We start from the raw sequence: 21,881 nt of genomic DNA, 5'->3' as shown, positions 1-21,881 counted from the left end.
TCCTGCCAGACGGCCTGGTTTGCCGCCTTAATCCACCGCCTGCTATCTGCGCCAACACTCTTGATAAATCCTTCAGCGCAAGTCCCGGGAGACACTCGACAACTTCCTCCCGCTTCCTCCGACCCTGCTGACCCCCGCAAGGTGGACTGCAAACAGCTTTGACAAAAGTGCAAAGCTGTTTGCAGTGAGAGACCAGAAACTCCAACGTGATACAAATGAAGAGCAGCCATTAAAGTGGTAAATTTCATCAGAATATACCCCCAAAGCATGTATTTTAAGCAAATATATGTAACATTTAGAGGAAAAGAATTACTGGGGACGTATGATTGGTAGGAGGTGGGACGTTTAGAAGTGGCCTCCACTGGGTGGCGGTTGAGGGTGTGGGTAACATTGCAGTGATGGGGGAAGCAAGAGCTTTGTCATTATTCCTCTGAATTTTCACCACAGCACCGCTGAGGAAGAGTTCCTCATAGCTGAACTGCATTCAAATGAAAACATTACAAAAGTATTACGCAGCCTTTTGGTTTTTGGCTAATTACACTTGGCTCTGACAGGTGCTTGACCGAAATTATTCTAATTACTCTGTGTTTACAGGAAAATTAGTTTTTCTCTGAGTGGGATTTCCAAGGTATGCGTCAAAGATACAATGACACAGCAAAACGTATGGCGCTAAAAGGAAATTATAATTTGTTCCTCTCAACGTTGTTTGTTCCTCCTTGTTTCAGTGAACCTACCGATCCAGGGGACGGCGACGAAAGACAGATCACCCTGAGCGAGTCAGAGAGGCACTGTCACTCCTCCGGAACACTTTATGGCCCTCATTAAAGGATAAAATAAAAAGTTCAATAAAACCTGCAGAAAAAAAATCTATCTCGTGACTTTCCCATGAGATGTTACCATACCGGGTGTAGAAGCTGAGCAAGAGTACTGCATCTGTCATCAAAAAGATTCTGGAGAAATCTGGTTTGTTTCATCACTTCCCAGTGTTTCTAGTCACAAAGTTAAGATGTTCTGGCCCTCCAAAAAAAATAATAATAAAATAAAAGGCATGAGGAAAAATCTGACCCCTGCTACAAGAATATAACATGGAATATTAGAGACTGCTTTTCAAGGAGAACTTATTTTCTTTGGAATCTGACCTCCTGTACTGCCATTGCTACACAAAAATGCTGATGATGTCAGACGATAAAAAGAGAGGTTACACAATCCTGACCCCAGCGAGGACGTCCCCTCCCTGCCCGTCCTCGTGTCAGCACTTTCCTATGCGCTAAACATTTACATTTAGTTGCTTAATAGACACTCTTCTATTCTTACAGCTGGGTATTCACTAAGGCAATTCTGAGTAGAACAGAGTACAACAGCAGTGTCCCTGTGAGGAATAACACTGGAGGCCTTTGGGTTATAAACCATGCTCCTTACCACTACGACACACTGCTGCTCTACATATCTAGCTGATGATGGAATCTGGTCCGATGTGGCTCAGCCTGTAATGCCTGGGAGCCCAGGAGCATGATGGGAAAATGGAGGTCCTGTAATGCAGCACGATGTGCAGCATGGTCAGGCATGTGCTTAGCCAGGTCATGGGTGGGGGGGGGGGGGGGGTCATGAGTTTCCTTTTCTGCCTGGGATAGCCTCTGATTTACTCACTTGCCAGATGCGACCTATTCTTACATGTGTACACATTCTATCCATGTGTACACTGGCATATCAGCTGAGGTTATTCAGCTTAATAACATCATTCTATGGTATATTAGCAGTGCCATGCCAGAGAATCAACCCATCACCGTCATCATCGCTGTCATTACAGTTTGCTATCATTACACCATTATGAATCTCCTAATTCCTCAGCTACAAACAGATTAATCTCCATCTGCCTGTACCTCAGTGGTAAGGAGCAGGGCTTGTAACACAAAAGGCTGTTGATTTGCTTCTCAGGTGGGACGCTGCTGTTGTACACCTGGGCAAGGTACCTAACCTGAATTGCACAGCTCTGAGCTCTCAGTAAACACCTGGCTGGTGAAATGGAAACTACCTACGTCACTCCAGCCATTAGCACCTGCTAAGCAAATATAATAGCCTGGAGCTTTTCTTCAGTGATGTTGTGGAGGTCCAGCTGGCCACTCAGCTGAGGAGGAGCCTGGATGTGGAAGTCTCGCATTCTCCACATGCATGATTTATACGTACAGCTCCGTCACCACGGCTGTGTCACATGACCTGCTGAGAGAGGTGGCAGCTTCACGGATTCCTCTTAGTGACCCACATACTACCAATTTCCAGGCAGGAGCCTGTAGCAGAGAATGAGGATCCTGCTTATTCATGAAAAATGAAAGGAAATTTCAACACAGGAAGCAGCAACAATAACAGGACTGCATCCAAAGTTCACAGCGACTCAACACCCCTGCTCAGCTGCTGCACTATATGTATGTGTGTGTGTGTGTATGTGTGCGTGCTTCAGTGTCAGCATTACAAACTTGTAAAGCAATTAGCTAATGAGATGGTAAGTCTTTCCCCGACAGTTTAACAGGGAAAATAGGTGCAATACCTAATTAAAGACTTGTTTATTTCACGCCAAAACAAAGAGAGAACAGGTACAACCTGAAAGGGGAAAACAAACAATTACTAACTGCAGTGGTGATGTAGGATTAAGAAACCCCTGTGAAGAGGCCTCTTTCCTTAATTCACACTGACTGAGCTATAGGACTATACTGTCCTGGTGCCTGCTGAAGTACAGCTATGGGAAGTGCCCAGAGACAGGAGTTCCCACAGGTTCGGTGGCCCTGCCCAAGCCCACTCCTTTAGGAGTGGAAAAGTGTGCTTTCTGTGAACCCAACCCTTGTGACTCCTATTAGGACAGATTCCGTTAGCTGTTGCCTTACATGGGAGGAAACATGGAAAAGCTGATTGCTGGAGAACGTCCCAAGAACTGCAGAGTTCCAGGAATCAGATCGGACACTTCAGAGAGACAGTCCAGGGACACCCCCCCCCCCCCCACAACCTCTCCTCCAGCTGGACCCCCATAGGCGATGACACTGCCTCCATCTCACGAAAACATTAAAGCGTAGGGCCGACTGACAGCAAGGGATGTAGCTGCCAAAAGCACTTCAGCGTGACCTGAAGCAATCAAGCCCAGACAACACAAGGTCTCTTCAGTTCGTGTTTTACCTAATAGGTCCAGATCCACACAGCCGCATGTTTCGCATTTGGGCGATTAATCTTCCCGAACCTGAACTTGCAGTTTGAGATCAAAGATAGCTCACTTGCCATTTTTATGCCCCATTATCCTATTTAAAGCTCATTTTCAGTGTAGTGCATTTCTAAAAGGATCTATACAGCCCTTTCCTTCTAGGCATTTATGATAATATTGTGTGTGTGCTTGTGTGTGTGTAAGCGCACGTGGGTGTGTGTATGTGTGCGCGTTTACTTTTTTACTTCTATATCCTGTTTGCATATCACTGTGAGCAACGCCCTGGGGCTCGACTTCAGGAAGTGAGGATATTTTTCTGTCACAACCACAATTACGAGAAACGACTGGCCGTCCCTGTCCTCGTGCCTGCCATTAATCATTAATGTGCAAGTACTCTGCACATCATAACTGCCAAATTATCCACTGAAACTCATCTTTCTAACTGATTTCAGAAATCAGAAACCATGGCATAAAGGTTTATTGATCATACCAAGTACATTATTTCATACTGCATCAGATTTCAATTTTTTATATGTGAAATATGGATTTAATATGATGGTGCCTTATTTTTGAGGATTTTCTTTCCAAGGTGGCAATAATCAATACAAGCAGAAATATGTCATCAAAACAAATAAATAAATAAATAAATAAAAGATCTGCCTCCTGCTCTGGTATAGAAAGGAATGCTTTGCAGTGTGAAAGTGTTATGTTTAGAGCAAATTCTTCTTCTTCAGTCATGTTGGGAACATTTTTTAATCACATTTGGTGCTTGCAGGCCCATCATGTGACGCATGCTCTGAAGCTTGCAGCGGAGCTCAGAGTGAACCGGGGGAAACCTGACCACATGTCATAGCCGCTCTGCTCTTTAAACACTTCAGCGCAGATTAAATCCAACTAAGAATGGCTTTCCTATTAACTTCGAAAAATCAAATTACGCAAAGGACACCATACTCTAACTGTTGTTCCCAGGGTGAAATGACCAGCACAGAGGAAGGGGGTGGAGCTCTCATGCAGCACTGTGTCCCATGCTTTCTGATTGGGTAGCGGCAAGATCAGTGTCTGTCAGGTGGACGTCATATGTTTGGATGCATGCTGGGTGATTCTGAAGAATTCATGGCATAATGCCGCAGTATTTGGCATTCCGTTGATTCCGTTAAAAAAAAAAAAAAAGATTTAGGAGCTCCCTTGTGTATCACAAATTAATATTTAAAAGGGACTGTGTGACAGAAAAGTAAAAAAAAAAAATCACAATTTGGGAAACAGGGAAAATTATGTCACTGAGTACTGCAACAGCATGGTCCTACCGTACTTTCTACCTTAAATCAATCACCTCAGATGAGAGGGGAGGGATTAATACACTGGTGGGGTTTGTACACCTGACATTTTGGTAATGAACAGCAAACAGTGTTGAGGAGAGGCAGGGCTTAACTCACTCGACAGTCTCTCTGCAGCGTCTTCATCAGGTTGTTGTAGGTCTCGGCATCGAAGTACAGGCCCTCATGCATGTCCTGGAAGTCCAGGTCCTTGTAGGTGGGGCAGGCCTTCTCCCGCTCCTTCCGCGAGGCGCGCCGCTTGTACGTGGAGCCCTTCAGGTCGTACTTGTAGTGCATCTTCACCGAGCGCGGCAGCACATTGTTCATGACCACCAGCCGGATGTTCATGCCTCCGGAGTGCACGCAGTACAGCCCGTAGAACTTTGGCAGAAGGGTCCTGGGGTTCTGGTTCAGGTTCTGCCCACAGGGAGGAGGAGTAACATGGAGGGGTCAGAAAATCCAAAGCTCAGCAGGCACTGTTAGCTTTGACTCCATTCCTGGTCTTATCACTGGTGAAGTGCTTTCAGGACCACTATAATTGGAGGAGCCTGCTGCAAATCACCGACCTGTACCAATCAAGAGACTTTGCTGTCTACAGCAAGACACTATGATAGGTCTACTTTGGTAAATCCCTGAAAAAACATGAGAGCTACTCTTGGTTTGAGGTTTGAGCAATCTCTCTATTCTATCATTGCTTATTAGAATCTAGTGCTTATTGTGGTGCTATTATTGTGGTAATCAATCATTCAGTGAGTCAGTGATTAACAGTCTACACAGAATCTTGGTTACCCACAAAACACAAATGAAGAATACCAATCCCTAAAATATTCTACTGACTACTGTATTGAATTAATGTGTGTTTTTGGTGGGGAGGTGGCTTAGGTACAATAAGGAATGGTGAAAGCTAGGTCTTGGCATTTACCAGCCTGGCAACAAGGCCTGTGTGTGCGTGTCTGAGCATGAGGTGTTAGAAGGAGAAAAATGACACACCATGTAATATCCTGGAAGCAGCTTCTGCAGAAACTCCGCCTCTTTGTGCTGAACAGTCTTGATGATGAACTCATCGTCGCTGGTCACGTAGAACAGGGAGCCGCTGGCCCCAGGGTTCGACAGCTCGATCAGCGGCTCATTGCATAAGGAGTACTACGATAAATAGACAGCAGGGGCACAAATGGGTTTAGAAACAGGAGTGGTGTTTATAATAATAACATAAGAACACAAGAACTATAGTTCCGTTTCACTCTCACTCTGAGGATTATGAAAAACAAACACTGGTGGCATTGTCAGACATGCCAGCTGTTAGCTCTATGAAGCCAATCACTCTGTGACTTTTCCTTTGTTAATAACAATACCTTACACTGATCATGACGCTAGTTGATACTGAATACATACACACATACACTTCAAGATACAGCTACAGACACACACACTTTAGTAGCTTTAAGTGTAGGTCTACATTCGTGCCTTGCCATGTTCAGGGAGGCTCCACACTGAAGCCCATCATCCTTTATGAGCGAGCCTTCAGCTGTTAGCATTAAACATTTACAAGCTGCACAGAGAGCGTGGCTGGTTTTATCACCTCCATGACTCACAATCGACACGCCGCGCGACCTGTTCATCATCGGTGACACTAGTTCAGTGCAGTTCTGAGATTGAGGTTACTGCACTGCTGCAGAGAGAATTCCCCACTGCTAGATGGTGAGAGATTCTTCTCAGATTTTGACTAACCTTGTAAAGGTCTGGGATATACTGACATACTTCACAAGGCACAAATATCGTGAGATAGAAACTGTGTATGTGTATGTGTCTTTGAGAGAGAGAGAGAGACAGAGAGTGAGGGATGCATGGCATTTCAATTACCGGTGAGCTGGAAACCTGCAGCATCTGATACATAAGATTAGCTGTCATCAGGGGCCACTGGAGACTCAGGCTAATGACACGGAGTCACGTTTGGGTCCCATGGCAGGGATACAAATACACCTTCAGTTTGTGGATGTTTTTCATGTGGGCGTCGCGGGGCTGAGCTCATGTTCTGAAGTGAGTCCCAAGTGGTAGCCCGGACTTACAGTAATGAGCCTCCACTGCCCGGCCAGTCTTATTAATGCGATTAAGGCCGCCAATGGGGGAACTGACTCTCCCTGTCACGTACCCACTTTTCCCCCTTTGTGGTGCTGTTCATGGCCTGTGGACGCTCCTTTTGCATGTATTTATTGTGTGGCGTTTTATGCCTTTGCCCTGACATACGGGGGGAGCAGTATGACAGCAGTTATCTGCTACTATTTGCTACTACAACAACACTGATTTTGGACTGTAATTCTGGCATGTTCCCAGACACAAAAATAAACTGTTACACACTCACACGTTCACACCATTTGGTCTCAAAGCAGTCGAGGAGAGAAAAAGGATTTCATCTACAAAGCCAGAGGAGTCTGAGGCATTTCATAAGGGTGGAATCAACAGCCTTGATGAACAACAGTGTGCTCTAGACTTTTAGAGATCACCTCTGCACGTACACATCCATTTATTTCACATACAGTACACTTCATTCTGCAACATGAAACCTTATGTTGTACTTTGCATGCTGTCTGTCTAAATACAATGACCACACATTTAGCTGAGTTACGGGTGCTTCGGGAGAGGGGTTATTGTCTCCTGTGGGTGCAATTCCCTGCACCGGGCTCTTGCAGGCCAGCTCAGGGCTTACAACTAATAAGGGGAGAGAACAGGGGATACATTTGACCTGCTCTTGAAACACAACAGGAAGTCCATGTGCCACTCAGCAAAGCCTTCAATTACACCTTAATGAGCCCTGTTACTCCCACAGGTAATTAAAAACGATTCCATTTCGCCTCATATGACAGAGAGAAATGGGGGGAGAGAAATAATATCCACTGAGTGCCTCCGACCCCTCAGTCTCCCTCCCTTTAGTTTCTTCCACAGTCTTCATTGCTGCCGTTGCACATGTTGCAGTAGCTGTGTATGTTCAGTCACCCACGGCACTTAGGGTGGGGTGTGCAGGACCGAAGGCTTACCAGGTAGTCATCAGGTTTAATCCCGAAGAGCTCGCGGAAGTATCGGAAGGCCAGTGGGGCGTAGGTTTTGAAGCGGAAGTCTGGGTAGTGGTGTGCTGGGGTCAGGTTGCTGCCCTCACTGAATGGTTCCCATGGTGCACGTCAAAGAAACGCATCCCAACAGAAACACAGAAAATGCAGAAATTTACAAAAACCTGCAGAAACAATCAAGTTTGGTCTAACAATCCAAGATTTCCAACAATTCTCAGAAACCTTTAGAAATTGTTTTACTATTACAATAATAATTACTGCTGTTCATACTTATGATTGTTCTTTTGCTAAAACCACCTTGGATAAAGACAGCTGCAAAATGACCTGATCATAATCATAATAATATTGACTGCCTATAACACGTTCATTTCTGTTCATGTATAGCTTCCTGTTGAAATCAAATGTAAATATCATGCAGGTATTCTCACACATATGACATTTGTGCACAAATAATTCCCATACGCACAACAATAAAAAGGCACAAATTAGTGCACATTTGATACAGCACACTTCTCCATAACACCCTATAGTCATAGTCAGCCCGGATGGAGTATTAGGTATCATTTCTTTGTGTCATTTTTTTTTAATAATCTCATGCATGTTACCGTGGGAACTGTAACTGTTCCTCCTCTGTTTGAGATATAGTACACCTGCCTGCTGAAGCGCATTGTTATCACTGCCTGAAGGGAGAGGATTTATTTACCATAAACAATGGATCTAATTGTGTCACAGAAACAAGCACAGAAATGTGAGGCACTAACATAGTGATGAAATGAGGGGTGACCTGAAAAAACTTGACAACCCACATTTTTTCACTTCTTGCCTGAGCCCGGTTCATCATCAGAAGTTGCGTGACAACGACACACAAAAATTGTTTCACTCTCTCACCGGCCTGTTGAACAACACAAATGAAATGCCATAAAAAAATGAAAATCTATATGTTTGTGAGGATTACCAGGTTATTTTTTTAACCAGGGCCTAACATCAAATTACCTGGCAACCAACAAATCAAATTCTTCATGAACAACTTTAGGATTAACAGAAGCATTTTTATCTTGCTTGATTCTTAAATAAAGGTAATCTTACAGGGGGTTCATTCCAGGTCTGGGCAATACCCAAGTGCCCTGGTCATTCTGCACTGAAACTAGATCCTTAATCATCTTATATTTTGTTGCTTTTCCTAATTAAAGCTCAGACGATGATTATGACATTCAATACCCAAACAAAACCAACAGCTGCCTGGCAGTAATGATGGTGTCAGATGCCAAAAAGAAAGAAAATCTTCTGCTTTAAACCCACTGTCACACTACAACAAATTATAGGTTTTTTCATCCAGGTCAGGTTGTGAGACTGCAGTTTGTGATAGTAGTAATTGGAAAAGAACATTGGCACAAACACTGATCCCCAGCTCTGTGCTTTCTATTTGCAAAGGTAAATATCATCTGGAGACTTCCCCCACGCCGCATCAAAGGGGAAAGATGATGGAATCTTTTTTACCGCTTGCAGCGATTGCTTTTTTCGACCAGTCCCTTCTTCCTTTCTGAGATGGCGTCTGTGATTTAAGGCAGAAATGCAGATGAAAGCCGCTTTGGAGAGCTCTCTGCTGCTGGTCCTGACAGCTCCGCTAATTTGTTCCCTGGGCCGACTCCACGCGGATGCTCTCTGGAACAACTCCCTAATTAATCTGACGGGTCGGGAGCTTTCAATCAGGGGGCAGTGCTAAAGTGCTATCTGGTAAATTCATTAATTTATTAATACATCTGTTTATCTCCACAGCAATTACTGAGAGTCAATTACCCCTTTCCCTGCCACTAGGCCACCAAGCGCCTCACTCTCAATCCCTCAGAGCAGAGGATTATTATCATCCCCGGGGGGTACGTCAGGGGTCATCTGGGTAATTTGAGATTTAACGTAAATGGTATACATAATGATAAAACTGAGGGGGCAAAGCCTCGGGTCATAAAAAGGGTACTATCTCTGATTAAGGTTGAATAGCTCTGAGATATGGGGGCTCATTCTGTGGAAAATGATGGGGAACTAAGTGTGCAATAACCTCTTCTTCAGCAACTGGAGGAAGGAAAGAAAACATAAACAGCACGGCACAGTGAAATGAACCGAGGTGAATTCCACTTTCCTGTCTGAAGAACATTTAAAACTTAGTCAGGTCTCAGACCAGAATGATCACTGAGCGGACTTGTTTCCACAGATACCGCACACACAGAGGTACACATGTACACATTCTGCTGCAGTCTCTTTTAATGTTCTACCATGCAGGTAAAAAGGCAACACAATTAAGGCTTTAATTTGCCTTCTAATGCAAAATATGCAGGTGCTACACAAATTCAAACAAACTTCAGTAATAATAACAACATAAGATGCCATGGAAAAGACATCTGATATGGAAAATAATCTACATCAGTGAAATTATTCACTTATTAACTTTTCATGAGTTATTGTTAATGTATTAGTGGATGTTTTAATGGTCATATTAAGGAGACATAATTAATATTACATATTACATTAATACTGCTACAAGTAATATTTAAGAAAATCTTATTATTGTTGTGATTATTAGTGATAAATATTGAACAATCAAATAAGAACAACTTATCTACAGCACTAAAACTTGGTTGATTTTCACTGCAAACCAATCAGAAGTTGGTTTTAGAGGTTCAAAGGTACAGAGTACAGTGATGATAACATACTCTACATACCACATTCACAGATATCCAATAAGAGTGGCTTTCTCACACCACTTCCATGCATGTAGGTATATGTGTGTGTGTGTATGTGGTGGTAGTGTTTTGCTTATGTAAGTGTGTTCGCTGACTATCTAATTATAAATAGGGTAATCTGATGTCTAGGTGAGAGAATGTGACACATCTTACACTCTAGTGTGCACATTGTCTTTCTCTCACACACACACACACACACACACACACACACACACACACACACACACAGGCTAAAAACAGTTATCCTTGGCTCGCAAGATGAAGTGCTGGGATGAGAGACAGACTCAGCCCAGTCTTACTTGAATGCATCGCCCCGAGAAGAGCCACCACTGCAGACGTCCTGTCTGGCTGCACAACTTTGCTCAATTCCTCTTGTATTTTCATCCAACTGAGAACAATTTCAACTAATGCTTCTTTTTTGCTTTTTTGTCCAACAGCAAGTGATGCAGGACAGGCCCGGGGTTTGACTGATTGACTCTAAACCTGTCTTATGCGTGAACCTAACTGCAGACCTTCCAGACAGTTTGCAAACGGAATTCCACATGATCTTTGACAAAGTATGACTATCTAGCAATTATCTTTGATAAATTACTGTCAGTGCCTGAATACTAGGGATATTAGGTGGAGGATTACGGTTAATAAAACACAGTTCATTTGGCTCCAGAAATGCCTCACACTTCATAGGGTAAAACTGATCCATGTTTACACGGGCTGCTGTCAGAACAGTCAAACCACCTTTCTCCAAACTACCATGAACTATTTGCTTAAACAGCTCACAAGTTACATAGTACGCAGTAACACATGTGGATATTAAGCAATTCAGTTGAGGTACTGAGTTCAGGGTTATACTGCTAAAGCCCCACCTGAGAACCGAACCTGTAACTTCTAGGCTGCAGACCCATCTATTTAATCTCTGTGCTGCATAGGCTCCTGTTTCCTTGCATTCAGAGTATCTCACCTTGGCAGAAACACACTCTCCACCACGTAGAAGTCCTGCATTAGAACATCTCGCTCAGGTTTGGAGGTCAGGTTTCCCACGGTGTACCCAATTCCCAACTGGATCGCCCCCTTCAGCGTCGAGGACGTGGTCTAAATCACAGAAATCCATCCCGTACGTCAGATCAAACCAAGAGACAGATTTTCTTACCAACACCCCATGCCCCCAGCTCCCTCCACTATTTATTGGAGACCAATGACAGCGGAGCCTTTTAATTGATCATACAGTTTGGACCATACACATAAAAAACATGAGTTCTTCACAGATGTATTTTGAAGTGCTTTTAAATGGTGCCTTTTAAACTTTCTCAGAAAAAGGGTTAGAAAATTTGTCAAACATAGATTTTCATCCTGTTAGCATCAACATATTTTGTAAAATCCAAATTGGTTTCAGCATTAGAGGTATAATTCGTGGACAATGAGTACAAATTTCAAAACGCCCAGGCTTTCCAACAGGCAGTCTACTGGCTATGTCCTCTGATTGTTCAAAGACAGTTTACTTGAGAGGAGAATTTTATTATTTTATTTAGAATTAATGCAAAATCAAAGCCTGTGTCATAACGTTTTGACAAAAAGCAGGGGTTTGCCATGTGCCGTTTCTCACCAGTGTTACGGGTACAGGTACCTGTTTAAATTTGTGTACATCAGCGGCTTATGTCGCCGCTTCTAAAATTACCACATTGTGTGCAGGCTATTCTGGTAGACCAGACTCCAATTGACTGCAGTCTGTGGAAAAAAAAACTCAGTGGACCCTCTGTGACATTTAATCCCCCATCTGCTATTGACAGAACGTAACAACACACTGGCCACTTCAGAGCAGTTCTTATCACACAGGCGGGAAGCAAACGGCAGTCTTTAACTGTAAAAGTGATTGTTGATGAGCTGGGTCAAAGTTTGATTTGATTCCAAATTTATGGTTTGCTGACATGTTCCCACAACACACCATGACTGTACGGTTGTCCACTTTCCTGTTTTTAAAGAAAAGGAAAGGCCACTGAACAGCCAGATCTCACTCATGGAAGCAAGCTTCTTTGCACAGGAAGAGAACAGGATCGTCACCTGACTTCTCATCACTCCAATCCAAACACAGTGCAGTATCCATAAAAGTCAAATAAAGCAGTGGCTGTAAACAAGTTCACAGTCTATTATCCCACGCGTAAATGGCACTGGGTCAATATTTCATCCATTTCACTCATGCACCATAAATGCAGAGCCTTTGTCACAGCCACATCTTACCTAGACAATAAAACTTTTATGATTTTGCTATTTTGTTACACAATACAACCTGCTTCAAAAAGCATTTTGAAGGAAGCCTCAAAATCACAAGTCCAGCAAGAAACAAGGCGGGGTAAGAAGAAGCCACTGGCCACAGGAAGCACAACAAAAATTACATGAACTGAACTGCTTGCTGAATGATCACCTGTTAAAAAAAACACAAAAAAACAAAAAAAAACTTCAACCGAAACACTTCAACCAATCGCAGCCCAGGTGGGAGTGTCTCAAAGGTCACGTGACCACAGAACGCAGAGAGCTGTTTCAGACCCACACCACTGACCCCCTCGTTAGATGTATTCATAGTAGAGAAGTGTGTCCACAACTTGCTTGGGAATAATTTCTTGGGAGAGCAGTCCTACAAGGTGCACCTTTAATGAATGCATAGTATCATGTGGTATATGTATACTTCCCTATGGTTTGCCTATATGTCTTCATGCTGTATGTTTCTGCATGGAAAATCCCACTTACCTTTTTGTAGGTCTTCTCCCTGCCGGTGTTCCGGGACCCTCCAACACCATTTTCAGTGGCTGATGACATCTTTTGGGCAATAACAGAGGTGAGATGTAAGAGAGATGCATGGTGCAAATCAACTGCAGCTTGCACTTAAAAGATACAGCACAAGTATGAGGTATATATACACACACACACACACACACATATAAACACTGCACTGGAGTAAACGTATGGACAATCTTCAAGTTGGTAAGAGGTTGGGTTTACATTAAGTATCTTAAGTGTCTGACATCTGGTACGCTCACTCGTGTGAAAGAAACTGTCATGGCTGTCACCTTGCCCCTTGTGAAGAAAGTCAGCCATACTGTACCTTGCTTAACCCAAAGCTCTGTCAGACATCCGCTGGTTACGGCCACTGCATCGCTGGGTCATGTGGCCCTACTGTCATGTGATCTCTCTGAAGAACCTGCAGAAGTAAAAAGCCAGAGAAGGAACAGTTTTATCAGGCAACACTTCTGTGTTATGCACAGTCTGAGGGTGTCTGTTTGCGGAAAATATGCAGGGACATCAGAGGTTTGTGGGTTTGAATCTGCTTGACATGGAAAATCAAGTGTGTGATATGACTGTATGTGGGACTGAAACCACAACCTTCTGGCAATGACACAGACCTGCTTTGGTCTGGTGCCTTATCACAGACACACTGCAGGATGAGAGAACACAAATGGAAATTAAAGACTGAGGGGCTAAATCTCTGCAAATTCTCTGATGTTTGAACTACATCCTCTAGTGGGAGATGAGATGTCTGACAAATGCACTTAATCCTTTAATTACTACTGCAATTTCAGCAGATATGTCCCTAAAGACACTGGCTTTACTTTCACTAATGCTATTTCATTCTGTCTAGGTGCTAGAAAGAACAAACCTAAAACAGTGGCCATAATACTGTTTTGAAAATATTGATAAGTAAATATTCATGCCTACGGCAAGTGATGTGTTCCTGAGTATGCGTGTGTGCATGTGTGTGTGTGCGTATGTGTGTGACACCAAGGAGACCGTCCTGTTTTCACACCGGTCTCTCATCATGAGTTCCCTGGTGAAGGATCTTCCGAGCGGGAACAGCCAACGTTTTCCCGTGGCCCCATAAATCACCGGCTGAAATCATAACAACCTGCCAGCAGCCATAAACCACACCCTGCGCCACGGATGGGCGTCCAGAGCGCCAGACGGGTGAGGGGTTACAGCTCTGTCATGTGCTGAGATAAATGCACTCAGTGACTGACAGGCCGTGAAACAACCTTTGCCCCTCTATGGTGCGAGACGTTACACTGCTTAAGCAGAACTCAGAGGACTATGTGTGTGTGTATGTGTGTGTGTGTGAGAGATAGAGAGAGAGAGAGAGAGAGAGAGAGAGAGAGAGAGAAAGAGAGAGAGAGAGAGAGAGAGAGAGAGAGAAAGAGAGAGAGAGAGAGAGAGCTTCATAGACCATTACAATGTTCTATAACCTCACACTGGAGGACAAGCTTTGTCAGCAGGGCCTGTCATCCAAGGCTCTGACTCCAACAACACAGACTTATGGCCCAAACACTAACTGGCTGCTGAAATACATAGGCCGACTGAGATACATAGGCACAAATACAGAGGATTTGTGGGAGGAGGGAGGGAGGGAGAGAGACAGAGCTTAGTGCAGGCTAATGTCTCATGGACTGACACACATTTGTAGACAGACAAAAATTAATACATCAATAAAAGCATAATTCTGTGGGGGGATGAGTACACTGATATTCACACCACTCATCTGAGATTAGGCTCTCTTTTTTACAGATTGTCATCATTGTGTGGGACACCAACAATGTTTTAAATGTTGACATCAGGGTTTAAGGCACAATTTTTTCAAATATACACACTTTTTTTTTTTACTAAGGAACAAATTAGGACTAGAGAAGACTATCAACAGTTTACTGAAATTGTAGCAGTGGGCAGTGCTAGAGGAAAAAAAAATTAAATAAAAACTGCATCACAGCTAAACATAGTCTCTGGGGATGAAATATGCACAAGCAGATGACAGCAATTCAGACAGGAATGTGGTCACCTACCACCTAAGCCAGCAGATAGGACTGTTTTGTGCTGGTTGAGTTTCTGGTTGCTATAAACACGGCATTAATCCTGGTAAATTAAATTCACTGACAGCATATTCTTTACTATTAGGCAATTTGGAGAGAATTTGCACACTATGGCCAACACCTCTTGTTCTTTCTGAGGACTGATGGGACAGGCCGCACAGTGGCATGTCTGGGCAAACCCCTTGGTGAATCTTCCAACACTGTGCCAATAAGGTTTAATACAAACCAAAACATCACACCAAACATGCTTTCCATTCCATTGGAAATGGGCAACCACACGTTCGCAGACAGTAAAGAAGTTGACTTGCAAATTTAGGATGTTAATGTTCTTCTTATCAGTGGAAAAAGGCTCTGACAAGCACACTTTCCCTGGCTATGTGAAAGTAAGAGTGCACCATTAGCCAATGATGGCCACTAAGCTACAATTAGTGGAGGCAGAAAACAGTTGGTTTTCTGTTAAAAAAACACTTCCAATATCTTTGCTATTGTGACTTTTCTTTTAAATACAACCTAATGTCTTTGTTGTAATTGCAATGATTGAATGTGAAGCTCTCAAAGGAAATGCTGCCACATTTGATGCAATTAACTAAAAAGCTGCTGATGGGGAATCTGCTATAAAACATTCCAAACTGGCTCATGAACATCAAGAGTTCCCTGCCTGCCCTGTCCACAGCTCCCCAGTCACCACTTGTTTGAAAGAACGGTATGAGCGACAATTTACAGAGGATGACAAAACAGAGCAATACACATATTATTATGTAAATGTAAGTAAGAAATATTTAGTTACATAGGTCATGCAAGTTACATAGATCAAGTTATCATTTAACCTACTTCTCCAATGGTGGGCTGGGTGCAAAAATCTGACAGAACCACATTTCAGTCACGCAGTTTCCGCCTGTTGCTCTATGTCTAGAATGAGAAAGGCTGACTTATGTCTACAGGAATGCTTGAATGATATCAATACCGCCACAGTATTACAGACACGCAGCGTTATCTAGGCTCAAACACAGCCACATGCGACTGCTGTTAAACACAGGAGAGCAAGAGCTGGCTGCTTATGTGCAGACTGTGTGTGTGTATACATTTGCATGCATGTGAGTGTGAACGTGTGACTGCGATCTCAAGAGTCCAGTCTAATTATCCGTAAATTGGAGTCGGTTTTGCTCTTCTGGCCACTGGGGATGAGATCAGGCCCAAATCATCCTGACACCCTTCCCCCCAATGGCTGGGGACGTGTCCCTCTGTGTATCAGTTTAATTAGACATGAGGTTACCCGTGCCCAGCGATTCAGCCTTTGAAGCCAGAGATCCACGCTGAGATCTCTCGCAGCACAACAACACTGCTTCTGATTGCTGCTGCCACGTGCCTTTGGGAAGGAGTGAGTCCCAGAGCGAAAAAGTATGATCTGAACCCAGAGAAAAGCCTGTGACCACAAGCTCGCTGCCACTGTTACCGAAATTCACACTTCGAAATCGCATGTCAGCTAAACAGCCTCAGCAAGAGCTTCAAAAGCTACGATAACTTTGACTGCAAACACCTACGAGCAACAGAACAAACAGAGGCAGAAAGATAAGGGGCACCTGGCTAGAGTCAACTGCTGAGAATGCATGCAGTGGATTTTTGTTCTCCATTTCAAAGCCCTGAGCAAACGAGCAAAAAAACTACACAATAGGCTCAGTGCATTAATACTCATAGCCATAACCAAAGCCACATCCTGAGCTGGTGACACATTCAAAGACTTCGTGACATCGCAGAGCGTTAGCCCAAACTCCTGATTCTGCAGAGAAAGGATTGTGGGCAGCTCGAATGGTGTGACAAGTACAGTCATTTCTGACTTTCAAAAATTGCATTGTGTGCTCTTAGCTTGAGGTATCTGAGAAATGCCATGGAGGTGAGGGGTGCAGCCTTAACTCAGGTTCCAACTTCCTCGGCTTGATGATAAAAAAGAAACAGCAGCAATGAAAGTGTGAAGAGTGCAATCACTAACAGCATTCCAACATACACACACCCACTGTAAGGCTTATCACAACACAATCAGATGCCAAAGCCATTTCTTTCACAGCTTCCTTGATCAAAACTGGCGCTGTAATGGTGTTACCATACACAATGTTTTAGCTTTATTATCAAATGACTTCACGGCTGAACATACTGGTTTCACTTCAGCTTGTTGTCTACTTCGTGCATCCTCTGGCTATAGGCTAAGCAGCAGCAGCAGCATGGTGGCTTTCAGACAAAGCTTGGTACAGTACTTCCCTACACTGTGAAATGAAATGCCTTTATTGGCATGAGTCACATATCTGTATGGACCTGCCAAACCTCTGAGGTCATCACAGGAGAGCAGAGCAAGAGGAGATGAAACTGAATGGCTTTTACTGTGGAAGCTCTTGCTGTGAAACAGAAAGCGATGGCCAAGCTATTTTTCCAAACAGTGCCTTGTGAGCGTGTGCATGCAAACCTGTGGCAGCCTCCAGGGCACTGTAAAAGCACTGGAATCAGACCTGCTGGTGCCACTTCACCCTACCTGCTGTTTGCACTGCGATAACTCCTCCAGGCCTCCAGGTGGAATAAAGAGAGCAGACAGGAGCTCACAGCAGCAGGCTGACTGCGTAACTTGGGCAGTGCGTGTCTGGAGGGCACTCAATGGAGAACAGAACCTACGAATCCCTCGCACATCTACTTGATTACATCATGACACCGCTGCCCCTGACCTCCGACTCAAATAGGGCATCCAGAAATGATCCTCATCTGAGTGGAACCAGTGGGATAGGTAACCAATCCAAACTCCATCCCCTCCACGTACACAGGTACACACACACACACGCACGTAAACAGACTCATTTACGCACACATTCGCACAAATACATGCTGGGTAGAACTGCTGAAATTTCAGATTCCCTTTATGTACAGACAATCTCATCTTACACTAAAAATAACACCTTGCTCTCCAGGTGCAGATAAGGATTTGGACAAAGAGAGCTGCGCCAGGTGTCAGACGCTGGAAGCCAAACAGAGTTTTGCTGTGCTGTTTCTTAAACATTGACTGGTCACACATCAGAGCCCAGGAGATGATTAAAAAGGCTCTACAATACAAAAAGGAAAACAGACAGCTCAACACAGAGTGAGAGGCATCGTCTATTCAGCATAATGCCACGCGTTATCCACTGAGGGAGACACTTGCAGAATTAACACCAGCCAAAACTCAGGCAAAAATACTGTATGATAATCCACAACAGCAGCCCGGTTTGTGCTGACATCACAATGGCTTGATCCTAACGACAACGTTGCTTAAAATGTTCAGGGAACATTACACCATGGCTGGCCAGTACAGGGCAGGCGTCTGGCGCAGGTCAGACACCTGTGTGTGGCGAGGCAGAGCCAGCAGGTAATGGAACACAGTCCACAGCCATGAGTCTATTCTCAGCACGTGGAGAAACAGCATTCCAGCGACGTTCTGCTCGACGAGCTCCTCACGTTGCATCGCCTTTTCACCGCCACCGACAGCCATGTGACTCCAGGGAATTCCCGGAAAGCAGCTGTTTACACATTCTGATGGGCTTTTTTTTTCTCCCAGCACTTTTCTAAATCCGCCCGCATAATAAATGTCAGTTTCCAAACCCAGGCAGTTAAGGTAAGCCACCTACCTGTTGCACTGAAAAACCACAGCCAAAAGAGCTGAGTGGAATAGATGTAGAAGAACTTGACAACCTGCATTTTTATAAGACTACACCGACTGTGACAGAACAGAACACCTCACAATCATGTCATCTCTTTTGCATGTGCATGACCTCTGTGCTACACATATGCACACTCTGGTAAACTCTTAACATGCCTCCACGCGATACACGTACACAAAACATGTGCTCTTTCATGTTGGGACCCCTCATGTGTAGTGAGCTGTACATATGAACCCACAACTGTAACTGCTTTCAAGAGCTGCAGACTAAGATTCTGCCCTTTTCCACGGCAGACACTGTCATGCAGAGAGGTCAAATGAGGAAAATCAGAAGAAGGAGTGATTTAGATGATTCTTTAAGTGAATGAAAACCCTACAAACACAAGAATTTTGTTTGGAGACCGCAACGCATGTCTGTCTGTCCATTTCTTTTGAATTGTTGGGAGTTGGAGCTGACATACCACATGGGTTTTGAAATTTGGGGGGGGGGGGTTGTTCACAGTCACCACTGTGGTTGAGACTTCCGGGAGATGATCTTCCCACACAAACAGTGGACAAAATAAACATTCATGTTCTCACTACCACTGCTTGGTAAGCTTTTTATCATTTGCTTCTGTCCAACTTATGCTTTAGGCTTCAGGGATCACGTCTTGCTGCTTCACTGGTGTTGCTGTTACACGGGAAACAGCTTCTGGAACTTGTTCTAATCAATGCACAGAATAACATCATCTGAATGTCCCAACCTATTCACCGAGCCCACTACAATGGTTGATCCGCATAAGATACAGGCCCGGTAATCTGCACAACATTGACAAAAAGGCCCTTTTTTGAATGATTTTTGTCATTGGCCGTTGGCAGTCCTTACCATAGGCACTTTGTCTCACACCTCTATCTCTGCTCACACTGTTACTGTAAACCAAATACTTGTCATACTGCACACCATCTGTCAAGAATGCACCCCAAGCATTGCAAGCTAGCTAGAAAAGTGTGAAGAGTGCTGTTGATAAGGGTGTGTGAGCACATGGGGAGGGGAGGGGCAGTGTTCATGATGGCATCTCTCTGGCACAGTTTGAGGGAAATGCAGAGAGTTGTTTTGTTTTACCTTGCCTATGATGTAGGCAAGGTAAGGTTTATACGCAAGGATCATACGCAGGGGCTTATGAACTTCTTCAGGGATTAGATGGCTCTAAGCGTCTTCTTTCAGCATGTTATCATAAGCGATGACTTCCCCTCCTGTTGAGCAGTGAGAGGGTTGCGTCATGCGCCCAGCTTCCTGGGTCAAACCGACACTCGACCAAACTTCCTGTTGCCAAACCAGCATGGGAAAATGCAGGGTGTTACAACAAAAAGTACCCTGATCTTCGCATGTTTTCAGAGCTGTTAAAACAGTGACAGAAACGGCCTATAAATGAACACTTTGTTGTATGTACTCCTTTGGGGTCTATTTTCATCTCTACAGCACAATTTATCTGCACCCTGAGGTTCTCTGCATGTGCTGAAAAGCTGCTGGGAAAATAAGGCTTTGCTACACTGCCAGAACAAAAATGGTCAAAAGGCGACTCATAAATTCAGCCTCATGAGAAACCGAACACTGAGCTCATCCCCATAAGTCACGACAATCGTCATCGCCATTATAATCCTTTCAAAAACTGTCACTGTCCTGAGTGTGCTAGTGAAGACCTTAAGTAAGGGCAGCAATGTGTAGCAAGGACTATATAGTGTTAGTACGGCACTTGAGGGTGGAGTAAGGGCTATCCAGTAAGGGTAAGGGTTGTAAAGAGTTAGTAAAACATTTGGGTAAAAGTGTGGACTAATCACTGTGTAGTGTAAGTATAGCACTTGAGTAAGGGTGTGGAGCAAGCACAGTGCAGTGTTAGTATAGCACTTCAATAAGGCTGTGAAGCAAGCATCCTCTAGTGTTAGTATTAGACATTAGGGTGTGGAGTAAAGGATATTCGGTGGAGCATGGACTGTGTATAGTTAGTACAGTGTTATGCAGTGTTAGTCTGGCACTCAGCTCAGGGCAGCAGTGTAGCAGTGTATTACATGAACAGCAGTGCCTGAATTCCAGGTGACTAACATGGCACTTGTAACCTTGTCCTTTTCACAGGTGTGGACACGGCACCTCAGGTGAACATGGAGGACATTGAACACTTCAGAAAGCCTGAAGTGTTCAAATAAATAAAAAGGCATCTGCCACACCGCGTGAGGGTGTTCACTGAGCAGTGAAATACTGCAACTTAACAGATGAATTTTTCACGCTCTTCACTCAGCTGTGGTCCACACATGCATGCTTGCACACTCACTGCGCAGGATACAGCGGACATAAAACACCTGCGTTATTTTAGATCCCAGAGCAGAGGGGCATTCTGGGGGAAAGGAGTCAGCAGCTTGGAAGCTGGACTCTGAGGGGACAGGAGGGAACGCACCGAAAAAAACACCTCCATCGCTCGTCCGAAATGATGCTAGCCACCACGCCAGATCCAGGACAAGTGAGGGCTATAAGGCTTCAAAGCTGCTACAGTGAGAGAAAGGAAGACAGAGAAGGAGACAGACAGAAAAACAGGGGAGGACAGGGAGAGAGGAGGGAGGAGGGAGGAGTGAAGAGGGAGTGAAAGAGACAGGGAGGGGGAGGGAGAGAGAGAGAGAGAGAGAGAGAGGCATGGAAAGACAGAGAGACAGACAACCATAAACCAGAAATCGAGAGCAAGAGATGGAGTTCCAGAAAGGTCTCCATTTGCTGTTCAGTCAGTGTTTCACTCCAGTCCTACTGCTTATGAGAGGTGCGTGACTCCAGCCAAGGCAAGCAACAGAGACAATGACAGAGAATAAAGAGAGAACGAGAGGGAGGAAAGGTCAAAGGAGAGAAGAGACAGACAGAGAAAGGGAGGGCGGGGAGGGGAAACATTTGTGTGGGAGCAGGAGTCGGCGTTTCCTTTGTGGCATTCTTAATGTGCGTGTCACCGTCGATAGAATTGAATCATATTCCTTGCAATTACCGTGCAATCAGATCTTGCTGATAATGCATTATGAATTAAAAGGCACTGCGAGAAATGTTGAGGAGGAACCA

The 21,881-nt window shown here is 44.3% G+C and overlaps 1 protein-coding gene across 2 annotated transcripts in view; it reads right to left on the bottom strand.

Moving 5' to 3' along the window:
- Positions 1-21,881, bottom strand: part of pip5k1bb (phosphatidylinositol-4-phosphate 5-kinase, type I, beta b) — a 43,855-nt gene that overhangs the window by 13,731 nt on the left and 8,243 nt on the right. Inside the window, exons 2-7 of one of the 2 annotated variants that reach the window (XM_036527377.1) lie at positions 13,389-13,484; positions 13,034-13,102; positions 11,253-11,383; positions 7,530-7,647; positions 5,488-5,640; positions 4,618-4,914 (exon numbers count right to left, since the gene is read on the bottom strand). In XM_036527377.1, coding sequence (XP_036383270.1) covers positions 4,618-4,914; positions 5,488-5,640; positions 7,530-7,647; positions 11,253-11,383; positions 13,034-13,102 — 768 coding nt within the window. In that variant the 5' untranslated portion in view covers positions 13,389-13,484. The remainder of the gene's footprint in view (positions 1-4,617; positions 4,915-5,487; positions 5,641-7,529; positions 7,648-11,252; positions 11,384-13,033; positions 13,103-13,388; positions 13,485-21,881) is intronic. The other variant, XM_036527378.1, reaches the window with a different exon arrangement.

This window comes from Megalops cyprinoides, chromosome 4 (genome assembly GCF_013368585.1).
Source record: "Megalops cyprinoides isolate fMegCyp1 chromosome 4, fMegCyp1.pri, whole genome shotgun sequence".
NCBI lineage: Eukaryota > Metazoa > Chordata > Actinopteri > Elopiformes > Megalopidae > Megalops > Megalops cyprinoides.
The sequence above is the reverse complement of the archived record's forward strand: the minus strand, read 5'-3'. Positions and strand labels throughout refer to the sequence as shown.